Source organism: Podarcis erhardii, assembly GCF_964252035.2.
Source record: "Podarcis erhardii genome assembly, chromosome: 10".
Taxonomy (NCBI): Eukaryota; Metazoa; Chordata; class Lepidosauria; order Squamata; family Lacertidae; genus Podarcis; species Podarcis erhardii.
The window spans coordinates 71,559,432-71,576,677 of NC_138500.1; the positions used below are offsets into that span (position 1 = coordinate 71,559,432).

Genomic DNA, 17,246 nt, shown 5'->3' on the forward strand with positions numbered 1-17,246 from the left:
CAACTTCAGAACAGATATTACATAGAAGAGATGCAGAAATACATGGTACCTTAAGAACTGAGGAACACACACAACTACAGCAGTAATTAAATGCCTTTCCCTCTCATTCCTTAAATACTTTCTACAATCTACAGTACAAGCAAATAAAAGTCATTTTTCTTTTTTTTCTTTTAGCAGCAACAATGAAAACTTAATAGCCTACCATTTTCTTTGCACTCTTCAGGAGGTTTAGCCTTTTTCGCAAGTCGTGGATCCAGCCATGATGTTGTCTTTGTGTTATGGCTGAAAAGAAACGAGATCACCCTGATCAGACACATGCTGAACGGAACCAAGTTTATTCCTTCCGATACAGTGGGGGAGGGGGGAGGGGGGGAGGTTGGTGCAAAATTGCAATCAATATACTTGATTTGCTTACTGGTCTAAGTAGACTTGAAGGAGGTGTAAGAGAAATTGTGGAAGGCAACCTCTGAATTTGGCAGCCTAAACTCCCTGTCCTCAAAGCAGCTATTTTTATTAAAATCAACCACAATGTTGCCAAGTTAGCCTAATTGAAAATGCAAAACTCATCTAGGGCAAAAGGAATGTGCAGCATTCTCCAGCTGAAAGGGGGTGCAACCAACAGTCTTCTATTCCCATTTGCTGGAGTTTTGAGTTTAAAATTTATTTTAGACCTCAAGGATTCGTAAATATAGGACGATTATTTCTCAGCAGCCATACTTTCAGAATAAGATGCAAACTGAAGTGTGCCTTAGTGTAGTCTCCATTTTCTAACAGGATGATTAATGACGCTTTGATGAACCAACTGTTATCTATTCCATATCTGATTCCGCTCCCATGATAAAAGTACATTTTGCAGAACTGGAAGTAATAATGTGGCTCATGCTACAAAGACCAGCATAGCCTTTTAAAAAATAAGAATCTGACTAAGCTGGTAAAATACTGTTTACAAAGAGAACAGTTTCCCAAATGAATGGATATTTAGAATAGCTAAGGAGCTACATAACAAGATTTTTGAAAAATGCCTATCCTTTTTTTACAGCCAAGTGAATTTGTAGTGTGATAGCAATATAAGGACCGTAAACCAGAAAGGAGAAATTAATATTAGTTCCATATTTTAAAGGAATTTAAATTCTTCTTATAAATACTCTCACCTCATTACTCCTCCTCTTTCTTGCACACTGTCAGTCCTTTGTAATGCATGTTTTATTTATTAAACACATCTTGGGAAGCTGTTCACTTTGTACTGTTTAGTTTACATATTGATGAATTATTAAGGTTTTTATTTATGTAGCATTCGCCGACTAATTTAGAAATGCATGTAAGCCCTTTGTTATAAAGGGAAGTGTTGATGAGAAAAAGATATCAGTGCCCTGTAAAAATCCAGATGCATTGCTCCTATTGATTTATACTCGCGACTCGACTGGTGGGACAGTCTGGATGCAAATGGTGGTTCCATGAGTTTTAAGTCTGGCTGCTTCACTTTGAGATAAGTAGTTAATTCTGCAATGTATATGCTGCTTAATACCATAACATTTAAGCAATGTACAGTAAGGTTCCTATATAGTTCAAATTAAACCTGGAATTATAAAACTTAATTAAAATGCCTGATGAAATTAAAATGTTGTCACCAGGCCTTGAAGAGACCGTGGAGACGCAACAAGATGGTCCCTCACAGCCGCCACTCAGAACAAGAGCTGGCTCATCCTCCTCCCAAGCTTGGTGACGGTGTCACTGGCGTGTGAAATAGGAACATTCTGGGATCAAATGAGAAGCTGGGGTGGCTTTTGTAATTGTGGGGCTGTCCCTGGAAAATAGGGACACTTGGAAGGGTATGTATTTTATTAATTTATTGAATTTATATACTGGCCTATACCTGGAGGTTGTACCTATAAAAAAACCCCACAGTGCTGTGTGATTCTCTCTTCTGCCCACTCCCCTTGGCTGAAGAAAGCAAGCCATTCACTCTGCTGCGAAGAGTATGAGTATTTATAACCCTGGAGCTTCCACTCCTCTGAACTCATAGTACCCACTTGCATTCAACTTCCCAGACTGTGCTTTTAAAGCTTAACCTTCACCAACCCAAAACTTCAATTACAGCGAACTTTTGAAATAAGAAAACCAAGAATTATTTTCTAAACGTCACCTTCTGCTCACCCACTCATTCAAGGCATTTGTGCCACTCATGCACTCATTCAAGGCGATCCATTCAAGGCATCCATTGAAGGCAAATTATCGCTGGCAGAGAGGATGGAGTGGAAGGATACAAGAAGAGTACCCAGAAAGAGATGATTATTTCAGTGCCATTAACTTTTTATTTCCTAGCTGGCTACTGTTCGGTCAGCCAAGAATCCAGCTGACCTCATCACTGGGAGGGGGGGGGGGAAGCATCCAGTGAAACCCAACTCTTTATAATCTCCTATAGCTTGTGTACTAAATTCACTAATTAGTTTGGAAGGAATCTCTCTACAGCTGGAATAGGGAACCTATGGGCCACAGCCAAAGCTCATCCAGCATGATTCATGTGGGGCCCCTCTTAGGAGGGGGCCCTTCCGATTCAGATTGATTATATACCAGCATCCAATAACATACTTTCTGATAAGAGATGAAACATTATTATGATAGGAGGAAACTGAATTACATTTGAAGTATATGAATTCAGAACGACCTTTTTCAAAGAAAATTCACATCTTCAGCTAAAAACTATCATAAATGATGCATTTAACAAAACGATTGCATATAATTTAATATTTTGAATCCATGGGGACTCAAAAACTGCACACCCTGCGAACCTCTATGGCCACACACCAGCACATTTGCAGGGCCACAATGCAAGGATTTCTGACTGTGGCTTCCCAGCCAATTGTGAGCCATGCCTCGCTTTTTCTGCAGTCTCAGCTGCTTTAGGGTAGAGGTGGTTTGCCCAGAGCAGAGGGAGAGAAAGCTGAAAGGGCCACATGGGTCTGCGACCACATACAATGAAAGTGTGGTTCTTATTTTTTTTTTAAGAGGGGATGGCAGAAGGATGGAGGGAAGAGTGAGAGACATGGTGTGGCAGGAAGAGAGAAAAGCCAGCAGTCAGCACTGGTTCATGTATTACTGTATTTGCTCTAAAGGACTGTGGGTCAACAAACTTTTATAGAATGCAGTTCCTTCCTTAAGTCCTTTCTTTAATATACAACGTGCATTTGCAAACCTTGCTAGACAGAGTTTCCAAAAAGCAATGAAAACTCACTCTCCCACAGCAGCTGCTTAGTAGCAAGATGACATAATTTGCTTTCCAACTAATTATTGCTGTATATGTGGAAAGGCTGATGACAGGAGCAGGAAGGTATAAATGCTACAGAGCCTGTTTGCAGAGGGGCTCACAGACCAAACCATTGCAAGTAGAGGCCTACCCCACGAAGAGAAAAGGGGTGCAAGGGCTGGAAGGAAGAACAGAAGCTTCACAGAGAATTATACCATGCCAAAGGTTAGATGGGTGAGCAATCTGCCTCCTCATCAAATAAGAAGAGTATAAAAAAGAGTAGGAGGGGCCACAGAGGACTTTAGCACCTCACTAGTAATGGAAAGTACTATCTCTGAAGTCCCTGCTTAGGCTGTAAATATATAAAGCAGCATTTCCCAGCCCCATTGTTTGGGTTGGAGGGACTGAATTAATAAAACAAGTTTATGGCAGGGACTGATGTATGTTTTAGACTGGTTAGATGACCCAACTTTGATACTCACAACTTTTTAAAATAATGATAGTAGGTGCCTGACCAGGTGGAGCAGGAATAAGTGCTTTCAAGATACAGAAAACAAAGCCTCAGACATGCTAGAAGGTCTAAAGCAGAGATGCCAGCAAACATGACCAGTGCTCAGGGATGGTGGGAGTTGAACAACATCTGGCACGGGGCGACAGGACAGGCTCCTCGTCCCTTGTTTGAAGTGTTAGAATTTTCCTGCTGAATACAAACCCCAGTCCAGCTTCCTAATTGTGAGGAGACTATATATGAAACAAACCATTTTATGTTATGTTCTGAATATTCTGTAAGACGCTTACAACCAGGAAGTCAGGGAGTTTCTTAAAACAATCTGCCTGACATACCTCGGCTCAGAGACCTCCTTGCCTGCTCACCATGATACCAGGGAACCGTCTTCTAGTTCAGAAATAACTACCTTATAGCCATAGCTTTTTGAACACATAGGGAGCCACTGAGGCTGAAAAGATGCCGCCAAGTGTCACAACAAGAAATCGTCTGAAGTCCTGAGGGACAGTGATTCTTGACCAACAGGGTGAGTTGTCACTGTGATATAGCTATAATAGGGTAATGACCAGTTAATTATGAACCCACTAATCTAATGGTAATGAACTGGCTGAAAAGCCCTGGGCAATTCACTTTGCTTATGAAATATGGGTAGCATTCAAGACCTCTACTGTACAGCCTTCACTACCAATGAGGGTTGAAAATTGCGAGCTGCTAATCATGACAAACATTCCTTCCAAATGTTGTGTTCAAATAATGACTTCAGTTTGGTGGAAAGGGAAGCAAAAGCTTTATTACATACGTAATTTACAATGCACCACGAGAATTAGACTATTACAATTACTAAAACCAATTCAAAACAAATGCTTGCTTAGATGGCTAATGAGTGGGTCTGCAAATGTAAACAATTACAAACACTCAATATGCATTAGAGAAGAAATCACTTAGAAGTGATGGATACTTCAAGCAATAGCAAAAACAGAACAGAGTTGAGAGAATAAAGGGGGGAAAAAGGAGATTGGAACTCTCGGCAAAAGAGGATAAAAATAATCACTCTTCTGAATGACAGAAAATCTCTACCTCATAAGAATCCAAGCTTTAGTTAGTGTCCACTGTGGGCATGTTTTAAGGCTTTTTATGTGGACAGTATGGCTATAGAACACCTAGTAGAGACAGTGGCTGCCATAGGTTTCTGTTATTCACCCAATATTGATACTGGATAAAATTCAGGAGTTGAGCAATCATTTATTCACAAACTCTTCCTTACAGTTCCCCTTGTGATTTAGGGCCAAACCACATGTTACATTAACCATAGTTCTTCAAGTTTAGACATTACAGGCTGAGGGAGCTGTAGTTAATATAAAGGTGATCTCTTCCTCTGGTGCATAAAGAGGAGGAGAGGGGGAAAGGGAATGCACACTGCTGTAGGCTTGTTCATGTTACAGGAAACCATAATTTAGTTTGGTAGGTTGGTATTAAAGAGATCAAATCCCATTTTTGAACAGACACTTCTTGTGTGTTCTTGGGACAACCACATGAGGATTATTGAAGCTATAATGCATTTATTTCAATGAGACTAATATGCACACAGATGATCACTGGATTGTGGCCAGGTGCATAAATAGACGCTCCATCCCAACATGAATGGCAAGAAGGCCGATAACAACATGGAACTGCTGAAGGTGTTTTGTAAAGAGGGGAAATATCAGGCTCATTTTGCAGCTACTCGTTTGTCATTTTGGGAATGCCAGACAAATTAAAGTAGCAGCAGATAGCTGCAACTTCAGTTGCTGGTGCTGTGTACAGGCAAGCACCCTTTGCCACTGCCCAGCTGCTAGGGCCCAAAGTGCAGCAGGGGACAATGGGGAGAACAGCAGGTGGGAAAGGACTGTGATGGTGGGTGGGAGAGTAGCAGCTCAAAAAGGTAAACATTAAAACAGGCTGGTATTGGTGGCAGCACAAGCATGGCATTTCAACCTACTATTATTTACATAAATAAATATTAATTATTTATGATATCATATCTGATATCATATTTGTTACTTAACAGTCTGATGGGCTTATTATGATTAAGTCTTTTTCTTAACTTATAAACTAAGAGGCTAGCTAATAGGACCTGAAGAGCATGAGATCCTTCTTAACCCTGTGAACTCTGGACAATTCCAAACTATTAAGAAAGCAGCAAATATTGTATAGGTCCACACAGGGGCGTAGAAAGGGGGTGCAGGAGGTGCGTTCTGCCCCGGGTGTCCCCACTGAGGGGGGTGACAAAATGGTGGGCGGCACTCACTGTGGGGCCTGCAGCGCGCCCGAGCCACGCATCTCTCCTGGGAGTGACGCGGTGGCTTGAGTGCCTGCAGGCTCCACGCTGCCCAAACGGTCCACCTGTTGCCTCCCCCTCAGCTGTAGGGCAGCTGAGTGGGAGGAGGCAGGCAGACTCCTCAGAGATGCCATGGTACTCCTGTGGGCGGCTGGCGCCACCCCTGGGCGCAGGGCACCCACGCCACCCCAGGCGCCCGATCGGCTTGCTCCGCCGCTGGGTCCACATTCCATAACTTCATGGCAATCAAAAATATACCATATATTTAAAATAGATATATATTGGGAGTGACCGGGCATGCTTACGTTACAGTTGGTACTTACACCAATTGTCATATTTTGTTGTCATATTTCAAAGAGTAAAAATCTGGGCACAAAAGTTGTGGGTTTTTTGGCCAAAGTTGTTTGCAAAAACTAAAATAAAAAATGAGGTTTTGCGCTATTGTTAATGAAATTCACCAAAATCTACACTTCCGACATGGGCTGCCATATGTTTGGATTTTCCCGGACATGGTAGCAATTTTCACCCAGACACTGTTGAAGAGGGACGAATACCCGCTGTGTCCAGGAAATTCCAGACATATGGCAACCCAACACCAATAAATATGAGATCTGGTAAACATTGAAATCTGTAAGCCACACATTTCATCTCAATATGGTTTTGTTCCAAGAACTAGCAATATATTAGCTGGTTGGTCACAGGAAATATTTTAATTTCATATATGTCCCTATCATGTTGGTTCAGAATCTGTTGGCTGCAATCTTACCTAGGAGTAAGACCCACTGAATTCAATGGACCTTACATCCAAGTTGCCATCTATAGAACCTTGCTACTAACTCTGTAGCTTGCATTAAGTCTGGCACGTGCCTTTTTTCAAATGTGAAGTACTTACTCAATGAAGTAGACTTCTCCCTTCTCCGTGTAAGCCATCTCCCAGTTGTCAGGCAATGGGCCCAATTCATCATTTTCTTCTGGTTTGGGTAGCTTTGTTACATCCATATCCTCTTTTACCTCTTCAGGTTGGCTATATACTGGTGCAGGATAAGGCTGTGAGGAAGTTTCTCCTGAGGCACCTGTACTCTTCTCTTCATGCTCACTTGATTCTGCACAAGAGAAGACGACATGCGTGTCAAGATTCCTGTGCTATTGAAGTATCAATTGTAGTAATACAGTAAAAAAAAAAAACAAAAAAACACCACCTGAAGTTTTCCCTGTGAAAATATTAAAACTAGGCTGAAGCAGGAAGAAATATAAAACAGGAGAAGGGCTGTACATTTTAATTTCATGTGTGCTCTCTGTGGGCCACAGTCCCACTAGGTTGGAGTATCACTTGTCCAAACCTCAAGAAAATAACCATGGCCTGGGTCTGTGCAATGGAACATGTGTGATATGATTAGACAGTTGCCTCATAGACTGTGGACCAACCCTAGTTAAGTCCCACCAAATTTTGGTGCATGAGGATTAAGAACACAGTGAATTGGAAGTTCTGATTCTGCTGGGCCACTTCATTGTGGGAAGGATCCTGTCAGCTATCCATGGTAAGGGTAGAGTTCACATATGGAATATGGAACTTAAAGTCTAAAGACAAAAAATGCCTAGGTGCATATTTATTTTATTTCAAAAACTGATATTCCACAGATTTTCCCAATGAAATTCAAGGTGGCAAACACTCGGAAATCCGCAACTGAATCTACAGTTCAACCAATTCATAAATCAAAACAACAGTATAAAAACCAGGATCACAGTAACGATTACAAAACAATTACGAAACAGTCACTAGAATTAAACACCAACATCAAATTCTCATGCATCAATCAGATCCATTGCTGCATATTTTAGGAAGGACAAGTCATTTCCAATGACTAATTAAACTGCACAGGATTTAGAAAAAGATGGTACTCCTCCATTTTATTCTGGTTCCAAAGGAAGAGAATCCCCAGGAGATGAATATGAGTTCACAAGCTTTTTTATCTGATTAAAATCCACTTTGGGGTGGTGCTCAATGTTTACTGCTACACATGATAATTCTCCTGCAGTCCTGAGGGATTTCCTTTGGATATTTGCCTGGTCAGCAGCAATTATGAAGTGAAGGTAGCTTTTCCTCCAACTCCCTACCTCCCTAAAGCTATGTGATCTGATGGAGACAATCCATAGTTTAACTAACGGAAACGGGGGAGGAGTTGATATTTTTTGGTTTCACAAAAACTTCATTCTATTGCCTGGGTTCATTTAATCAAACCTTTTAAGTATACACATATATATCTAGACCTAGATCTATAATCTATATCTTTAATCTAGATCTATCTTATCTATCATCTATCTATCTATCTATCTATCTATCTATCTATCTATCTATCTATCTAAAATCCAACAACTGGATAACTTAAGTCAATATATTAAACATAGGTCAAGTTTCCCATGATATAAAATGAGATTCTAAATTAATCCAGCTTCCTTCCTGTAACCAGAGGCAACGTTCTTACATCTTTAGGTGACCTACTTTCAAAAATTAAAATACTTCAAGCCTGAAGTATAAAAATAGTGCAAATCTGGTCTTCCCATGATAGTTTTTTTTCCCCCATGAGAGAAAGTCAGTAGCTGATGACTTCCTAGACTAACATCCACCCCAACAAGATATAACAACACCCCAACAAGATGCTAGTCCTCATGCTTTTCACACTGCTGGTTCACAATTTAGTTGTCCAATGTTTTATAAAATTATCCATCCTTTGAATTGTCTATCATCTATAACAACAAGAACAAGAACAAGAACAAGAACACCTATGCATTAATATAGCGCTTCATATAAATTATCAAAGCACTTTTTATACATCCTGGCTGCAGGAACGGGAGGGGGAAAACCCGACTCCAGCCTTAGCCAACTCCACTGTGGTGGCCAGAAGAGGAGTGGTGGCAACAGGGGCTTCTTTTCCCTGGACACAGCCAGGCTGCCTGCTGCTGAGCCAGTGTGGTGTAGTGTTTAAGAGCAGTGGACTCGTAATCTGGTGAACCGGGTTCGCTTCCCCGCTCCTCCACATGCAGCTGCTGGGTGACCTTGGGCCAGTCACACTTCTCTGAAGTCTCTCAGCCCCACTCACCTCACAGAGTGTTTGTTGTGGGGGAGGAAGGGAAAGGAGAATGTTAGCCGCTTTGAGACTCCTTAGGGTAGTGATAAAGCGGGATATCAAATCCAAACTCCTCTGCAGCACCCACAACCTCGAAAGGAGCAATATCTGTGAAGCGCAATGGAGCAAAGCGGAATAAAACGAAGTGTGCCTATACATGTTACAGAGTAGTGGGAGGAGACTTGGTAGAGAGATACCATTTTCTGAAGCAGCCTCCTTTTATTTGTAATGTTTGAGTTTTGCTCTGGCTTCCATATAAGTGTGCCTAATCACTGCAGGCTTAGTCACTTGGACATCCCAGGGGACAGAGGCACCAGCTTAAAAGGAGGAGAAAATGCATCAGAATTGCTCTGTACATCTTAATGCAAATATTAGCTGTTTAGGAAAACCATCTTCCTCTTCATTGCTACAGAAATAAGGGTTGTATGTGTAGATAAAATTACATAAATGTGCTTTTGCAAGTCTTCCAGAAAATCCTCTGTTTCCCTACAGTGAGTAACATACTTGCTGCTTTCTCCTCCTTGCTTACTTTTGAGTTGGGAGATGGGGAAGTGACTTCCATTTTGTTTCACATCTCATCAGTCAAATTGCTAGCTAAAAGCTGACAGCAACCCCACGAACCTGACATTTTTCCCACAGTAGGCAACAGAAAGCACGACTGCAGCTAAGAACTGCAGGGAACAGAGGAGGCTCAGCTGGCATGCATGCACAGAAGGGCAAAAGAAAGCAAGTTGAATTCCTTGGAAATAGGTTTCGCAATTAGGAGAGAGATCTTTCTAGTTGTGTAAAAAAGAGGCATGAAAATTGTCTCTCTGCTCCCACTTTGCATTCCTCTTGAAGATCCATTTGAGCATTTAAAGCATTTTAAACAATGGCATGACATTGGAATTACAACCTTGGAAATGAACCATCTGGCCTCTCTTGTCTCCCTTAAGGGACGACCACCTGAGAGAACAACACACACTATCAAAGAGTGAGTGCCATCAAAGTAAATGTCATAACTTAGGGTAAGCAATGTAATAGTTATTGCATAACAATATAAAATTAAAAGCAAAAAAATATATATGCTTGGATGTGAAAAACACCATAGTTAAGAATAAAGCAAATACAGTGGTACCTTGGTTTACGAACTTAATCCGTTCTGGAAGTCCGTTCTTAAACTGAAACTGTTCTTAAACCGAGGGGCGCTTTCCCTAATGAGGCCTCCCACTGCCAGTGCCCTTCCACCGTTCGGATTCTGTCCTTAGACTGAGGTAAAGTTCGCAAACCAGGACACTACTTCCGGTTTTGCGGAGTTTGTAAACCAAATAGTTCGTAAACAGGGCTGTTCTTAAACCGAGGTACCACTGTAATGGCTTCCAATGACTCAACAAGCGAGTCAAACCACACAACGTAAATGAAGGCAGTCCCCTGGCAGACAAATTGTCATGCGCCACAAACCTAAGGAAGCTCACTGAGAAATCGTCCCCACACTATCCAACAAGGCATAGTCACATATGCAAGTGCATGGCGCCTTAGTGATTTGTGATTCCTCCTCCCCAAATCTCTATGGCCTTATCAGAATTCCTTTTCCTTCCCACAAAACTGCTTGGGAACATCTAAGCAGAAACCTCCAGCGTGTGCTTAAAAAAAAGAAAACTTGTTTCAGGTGAAATCCAGTAGCAACTTTACACCTTGGTTTTAGTCAGCTTTATCCACTGCATAATAAAGAGCAGCACAGCTCAACTAACAAACTGAATTAATGTTTTCTATTGATTCCTGGTAGGAGGTGTACACAAAAACACACCTTAAATGAATTTCAGTTCTGGTACCCTAACCTTTTTTGCTTCCTGCAGAATTCTTCACTTTTGCCTTCTTTAGTGGAAATTTGGTGGCCGAGAAAGGAACAGTGTGTCTTGTGGCTTCCCCCTTATGCATGGCAATGGCTTGTATATACACCACTGTATACTTGTATCGGTCATGTTTTGTATGCATCTCTGTATGAGATTGGAAATCATTTTTATACATCAAATTGTTTTAATATATGAATTTGTTTTATTGTTGATGTCTTTATTGTTAAATCACTTCGTGATATTTCACATCAAGCCATTTATAGATGGAAATAAATAAAAAAATGATACTTTATGGAGGTGGGGGGAATCATTCAAATTGAATGTGCTATTTTCCTCAAATGGAAAAAAGGAAGTCCTGTATTAAAAGCCATGTGTATATAATTTTTACAGTTCTTAAAGATTAGGTGCTGGACTTATTGTTTTTTATGTGCTGTATATTCAGAAGCTTTTAATGCAATGATTTATCCTTCAATCTATGCTTCTGGAAATAATATTTCACTCTTTTTATTGAAAATTCTTTTTTCAATAGGATTATTAGGTTCTAAATCACATATATTCTGTTTCTACGTAAGACAAATGAAACACCTATTTCCTACACATGAAAACTTAAGAGTTTTCAGAATCTTTTATGTGATGCACACTTTTGAACTGTTCAATTAATTTCTTACATTAAAAACAATTTTGTGATTAAAAGGCAGATTGAGAGACCCAATTTGATAACCTTCTAGATCTCCCTCAAGTATGAGGTAAACCAATACAGAAATGACTTGAATTCTTCCAAGCGCAATGCAAGTATGGGCCAGAAAAGATTCTTGATGGCTAGAAACTATCAGAGAAATAAGCAGCTGGGAGAGACCACACCTGCACTTTAAACAACATGATCTCCAGACACAGTTCAAGACATAGCTACAGAAGCAGGGCAAAGCAGCAGTGTCTGTAATTGAAAGCCCTGACTTTTGAGTCAATGAAATAATGGAATCATAGAATCATAGAGTTGGAAGAGACCACAAGGGCCATCGAGTCCAACCCCCTGCCAAGCAGGAAACACCATCAGAGCACTCCTGACATATGGTTGTCAAGCCTCTGCTTAAAGACCTCCAAAGAAGGAGACTCCGCCACACTCCTTGGCAGCAAATTCCACTGTCAAACAGCTCTTACTGTCAGGAAGTTCTTCCTAATGTTTAGGTGGAATCTTCTTTCTTGTAGTTTGGAACCATTGCTCCGTGTCCGCTTCTCTGGAGCAGCAGAAAACAACCTTTCTCCCTCCTCTATGTGACATCCTTTTATATATTTGAACATGGCTATCATATCACCCCTTAACCTCCTCTTCTCCAGGCTAAACATGCCAAGCTCCCTTAGCCGTTCCACATAAGGCATCATTTCCAGGCCTTTGACCATTTTGGTTGCCCTCCTCTGGACATGTTCCAGTTTGTCAGTGTCCTTCTTGAACTGTGGTGCCCAGAACTGGACACAGTACTCCAGGTGAGGTCTGACCAGAGCAGAATACAGTGGCACTATTACTTCCCTTGATCTAGATGCTATACTCCTATTGATGCAGCCCAGAATTGCATTGGCTTTTTTAGCTGCCGCGTCACACTGTTGGCTCATGTCAAGTTTGTCAACCAAGACTCCTAGATCCTTTTCACATGTACTGCTCTCAAGCCAGGTGTCCCCCATCTTGTATTTGTGCCTCTCATTTTTTTTGCCCAAGTGCAATACTTTACATTTCTCCCTGTTAAAATTCATCTTGTTTGTTTTGGCCCAGTTCTCTAATCTGTCAAGGTCGTTTTGAAGTGTGATCCTGTCCTCTGGGGTGTTAGCCACCCCTCCCAGTTTGGTGTCATCTGCAAATTTGATCAGGATGCCCTTGAGTCCATCATCCAAGTCGTTGATAAAGATGTTGAATAATTCTGGGGTCATATCCAAGTTTCAGCACCTGGCATCCAGCAAGGGCAGACTTTGACAATATGGCACCTTAAGCGAGGACAGAATTTGGCGCCCCCTAACTTTGAGTAGGTAGGTACTTGTATAAATTTAGGTTGTATCATCATCATCATCATCATCATCATCATCATGTGTCCCCTCAACTCGGTGCCCTGTGGGGTGGGGAACCACCCACAGCGCCCTAGATCCAGCATTGCCAGTGGGCCCCACTGTTGTTGCCTGTTCTAAGTCTCCCATTTTAAAAAAATGTCTGGCCTGGTCCTCTGAGCAGCACTGGGTGGCTGAGTTTAGCTATCATAAATTTCACACTATGCCGCTTGCTGTAACATCACTGCTCTTTTGCCTTTAGCTACAATGGCAAGGAGCTGAAATCCACATGAGACACAACAAGAGGAAAAGCACTGACCTGGTGTTATTGCCATGCCATTTCCGTTGACGACAGCTCTTTCTTCCTCCTCTTCCTCTGGGGGCTCTATTCCAGTCTTCTCCATATTGCTCACCGACTTATTTCTTTTGCGTTTGCCTTCAGCACTGGGCGTTGAACCGGGGAGTAACTGGTCTGTTACATTTAACAATAATGGGGTTGGCTCTGCTGGAGGCTTTGGAGTACCGTAGTAGTTGTCTAGGACAAAAAAAGGAAAGAAAACAAAGAGATCACAAATGGAGCTGTGTGAAAACTACCCATTTATTTCAGCATAGTTTTCAGCTTTGTCTCCTCTCAGACTTAGGTTTCCATGAAACATCTGTAGAGTGTTTTGGATATCTGAACCAAAAAAGCAGCTGCAAAAGCTGTCGTGTGTGATAACAGAGGTCTGACACATGCATGTCAACTAGTTCCTACCCTCTAGTTATAAAGAGGAATAAGTACAGTGGTACCTCAGGTTAAAGGGACGCGGGGGGCGCTGTGGGTTAAACCACAGAGCATAGGACTTGCTGATCAGAAGGTCGGTGGTTTGAATCCCTGTGACACGGTGAGCTCCCGTTGCTCGGCCCCAGCTCCTGCCAACCTAGCAGTTCGAAAGCACGTCAAAGTGCAAGTAGATAAATAGGTACCGCTCCGTCGGGAAGGTAAGTGGCGTTTCCGTGCACTGCTCTGGTTCGCCAGAAGCGGCTTAGTCATGCTGGCTATATGACCCAGAGGCTGTACGCTGGCTCCCTCGGCCAATAAAGTGATATGAGCGCCGCAACCCCAGAGTCACGACTGGACCTAATGGTCAGGGGTCCCTTTACCTTTTACCTCAGGTTAAGTACTTAATTCATTCTGGAGGTCCATTCTTAACCTGAAACTGTACTTAACCTGAAGCACCACTTTAGCTAATGGGGCCTCCTGCTGCTGCCGCGCTGCCAGAGCACGATTTCTGTTCTCATCCTGAAGCAAAGTTCTTAACCCGAGGTACTGTTTCTGGGTTAGTGGAGTCTGTAACCTGAAGCGTATGTAACCTGAAGCGCATGTAACCCGAGGTACCACTGTATTCAAATGTGTATCAAAATGTACATTCCACCGAGAGTAATGCAGTCCTGGCTTTCGTCTTATATAGTAAAAGTGCACAAGACAGCTAACAATAGGTGAAGAAATAAAAAGCAATGAAATAACTTTTAAAAAGAACTCCATCACACACTTAGAAATAAAACAGAGGCGAAATGAACCACAACCAACAACACAATCAATAACCAGTAAAATAATCAGCCTGTCCACACCAGAGTTTACTGTGTGTTTGTAGCTGTTTGCATTCCTATTTTATTTGACTAGTCCACGTGATGTTACTCCCAGGCTGGATCTAGACACATCAGACAAGCAATTCAGTGAAACGCATTGTAAACTCATACAGGGAAATCTGGTAGGGAAAGATAGGACTCCACAGCGCCATCTGGTGTCACAGTGTTATATCGCATATACAATGCATATAAAAGGCCTTTTCTTTACCAATCTAGCTGAATCCTCAAACAACACAAATCTTGAGACTCCCTCCCTGTAAATTTGGGTATAATCTGATAAATTGGGAAAAATTGGGCTCCAAACCACTCAACTGAGTTTAGTATTTTAGGGTAGGTGGATCCATTGCCACTTTCTGTGACAACCCTTTCCATGCCCACTCCACACTCAGTGCTTTATTTTCATTTCTATCTGTGCTTGCAACTATTTGCAGCATGTTACTGAATGGAGCAGGGATGCGGGTGGCGCTGTGGTCTAAACCACTGAGCCTAGGGCTTGCTGATCGGAAAGTCGGCGGTTCGTGAGCTCCCGTTGTTCGGTCCCAACTCCTGCCAACCTAGCAGTTTGAAAGCATGCCAAAGTGCAAGTAGATAAATAGGTACCACTCTGGCAGGAAGGTAAATGGCGTTTCCATGCGCTGCTCTGGTTTCGCTAGAAGCGGCTTAGTCATGCTGGCCACATGACCCGGAAGCTGCACGCCAGCTCCCTTGGCCAGTAAAATGAGATGAGCGCCGCAATCCCAGAATTGTTTGTGACTGAACTTAACGGTCAGGGGTCCTTTACCTTTACTGAATGGAATATAGCCTTATATATTTGTTTTTCATCTCTCATATTTTCTCAAAATCTGAAAAATGCACAAGCAAACCACTTCTATTTATTTATTTTTACATCAGACACTACATAACAGTGTTGATTTGGAAGTGTGCACTGATAATTTAAAGTTGGTTTCATTTCTTTTCTAGCTGTGCTCCTCATTTCAGTGCTCCTCCTGAACAGAGGACTATAGCATATATTTCCTTTATATTTGCACAAAACTGCACAGAGAACTGCACAACAAACCATATCAAATATTGTCAGCTAAGAATTTTCAATTGCCTGTGTGCTTCTGTGCACTTCCAAGTGGGGAATGTTGTTGTTGTTGTTGTTGTTTTAAACCAAGGCACTCATACAGCTATCTGCATGCATGCCCTATCAGCATTTAATTGGCACCATAGAATCAATGAGTTACAAGGCGAGGAAATACAGAAAAAGGAATGCCTACTGGTGCTATGGAAAAGATCAAAGATGAGCCTCATATACAAATTCAAGTAAGTGTGGCTGTGAATCACTCTGGTCTAATTCAAACAGGGGGAACTTGGATCAACAACTAAATAATGGTCAAATGTGAAAAAGGCCCAAATTAAACAGAAAGGTCTTTAAAAGGGGAGGAAAACTAACTAGGGGGAGCTAGACAGGTCTCTCTGGCCCAGTTATTAATACACCAAGTGTCTTTTACCCACAACAAGGGGTAAATTGGTTGGAATCTGGGAAAATGAAGGTTTTGGATAACTGGCTGCAACAGCAAGACAGTATCTGTGCTAGAAATTGAAACTGGTGGATTACTGCTTCATCTTTAACCAGCACCATATTTAAGTTCTTAAAACACATCTGTTCCTTCCTCTTGCCTATGTTCCCTGAAGAGCCAGTGAAGGCACATTTGTAAACATGGAGCTGTTCTGCTATTTTTAACTTAAATTGTATTTTGTTGGAGAGACATTTCAAAATGGTTCAGACAGGTAGCATCATGTGAAATGCAAAAACATCAGGGATTTTGAGGCAGAATAAATTCACAGTCCAATCCTCAGCACAAATGTTCTAAGCTAAGCAAGCCTATCAAAGCCAATTATTTATTTATTCCACCAAAAGAGTTAACTGCGACATTGATGGGTGTACAGATTGCTGCAAGGGAAGAGATACTGGCTGATCCAGTGTTACAAAGGGAACTCTCTGGCTCAGCAAAGATTTGAACTCAAGTCTACACGCAGCCATAGCCGGTTTACACTCTAATCACAACTTCACGCTGCCTTTACTGGCACAACTGCTATGAGGATGTTTAGCCAGAGTACGTGATTATTCATTGTACTGTACAGTGGTGCCCCGCAAGACGAATGCCTCGCAAGTCGGAAAACCCGCTAGACGAAAGGGTTTTCCGTTTTGGAGGTACTTCACAAAACGAATTTCCTATGGGCTTGCTTCGCAAGACGAAAATGTCTTGCGAGTTCCTGCGGGTTCCCCCCCCCTTTTTCTAAGCCGCTAAGCCACTTATCAGCTGATCCGCTAAGCCGCTAATAGCGCTAATCCGCTAAGCTGTCAAAGGGCTTGCTTTGCAAGACGAAAAAACCGCAAGACGAAGAGACTCGCGGAACGGATTCTTTTCGTCTTGTGAGGCACCACTGTACAAGGTAATGATCTTTTCTCAAGAACTAAAATTATTAATTTAACCTTTAAAGCCCTGAATGGCTTAGGACTAGGACCACAGGTATTTGTCATGGATATTTTAGCTGAAATTCCTGCATTGCGGGGGTT

The 17,246-nt window shown here is 41.9% G+C and overlaps 1 protein-coding gene across 19 annotated transcripts in view; it reads right to left on the reverse strand.

The window, feature by feature from the left end:
* Positions 1-17,246, reverse strand: part of MAGI2 (membrane associated guanylate kinase, WW and PDZ domain containing 2) — a 618,960-nt gene that overhangs the window by 215,672 nt on the left and 386,042 nt on the right. For all 19 annotated transcript variants that reach the window (XM_081879061.1, XM_081879059.1, XM_081879064.1 and 16 more), the window contains 3 exons: positions 13,374-13,589; positions 6,959-7,169; positions 203-282 (listed from right to left, as the gene is read on the reverse strand). In XM_081879061.1, coding sequence (XP_081735187.1) covers positions 203-282; positions 6,959-7,169; positions 13,374-13,589 — 507 coding nt within the window. The remainder of the gene's footprint in view (positions 1-202; positions 283-6,958; positions 7,170-13,373; positions 13,590-17,246) is intronic.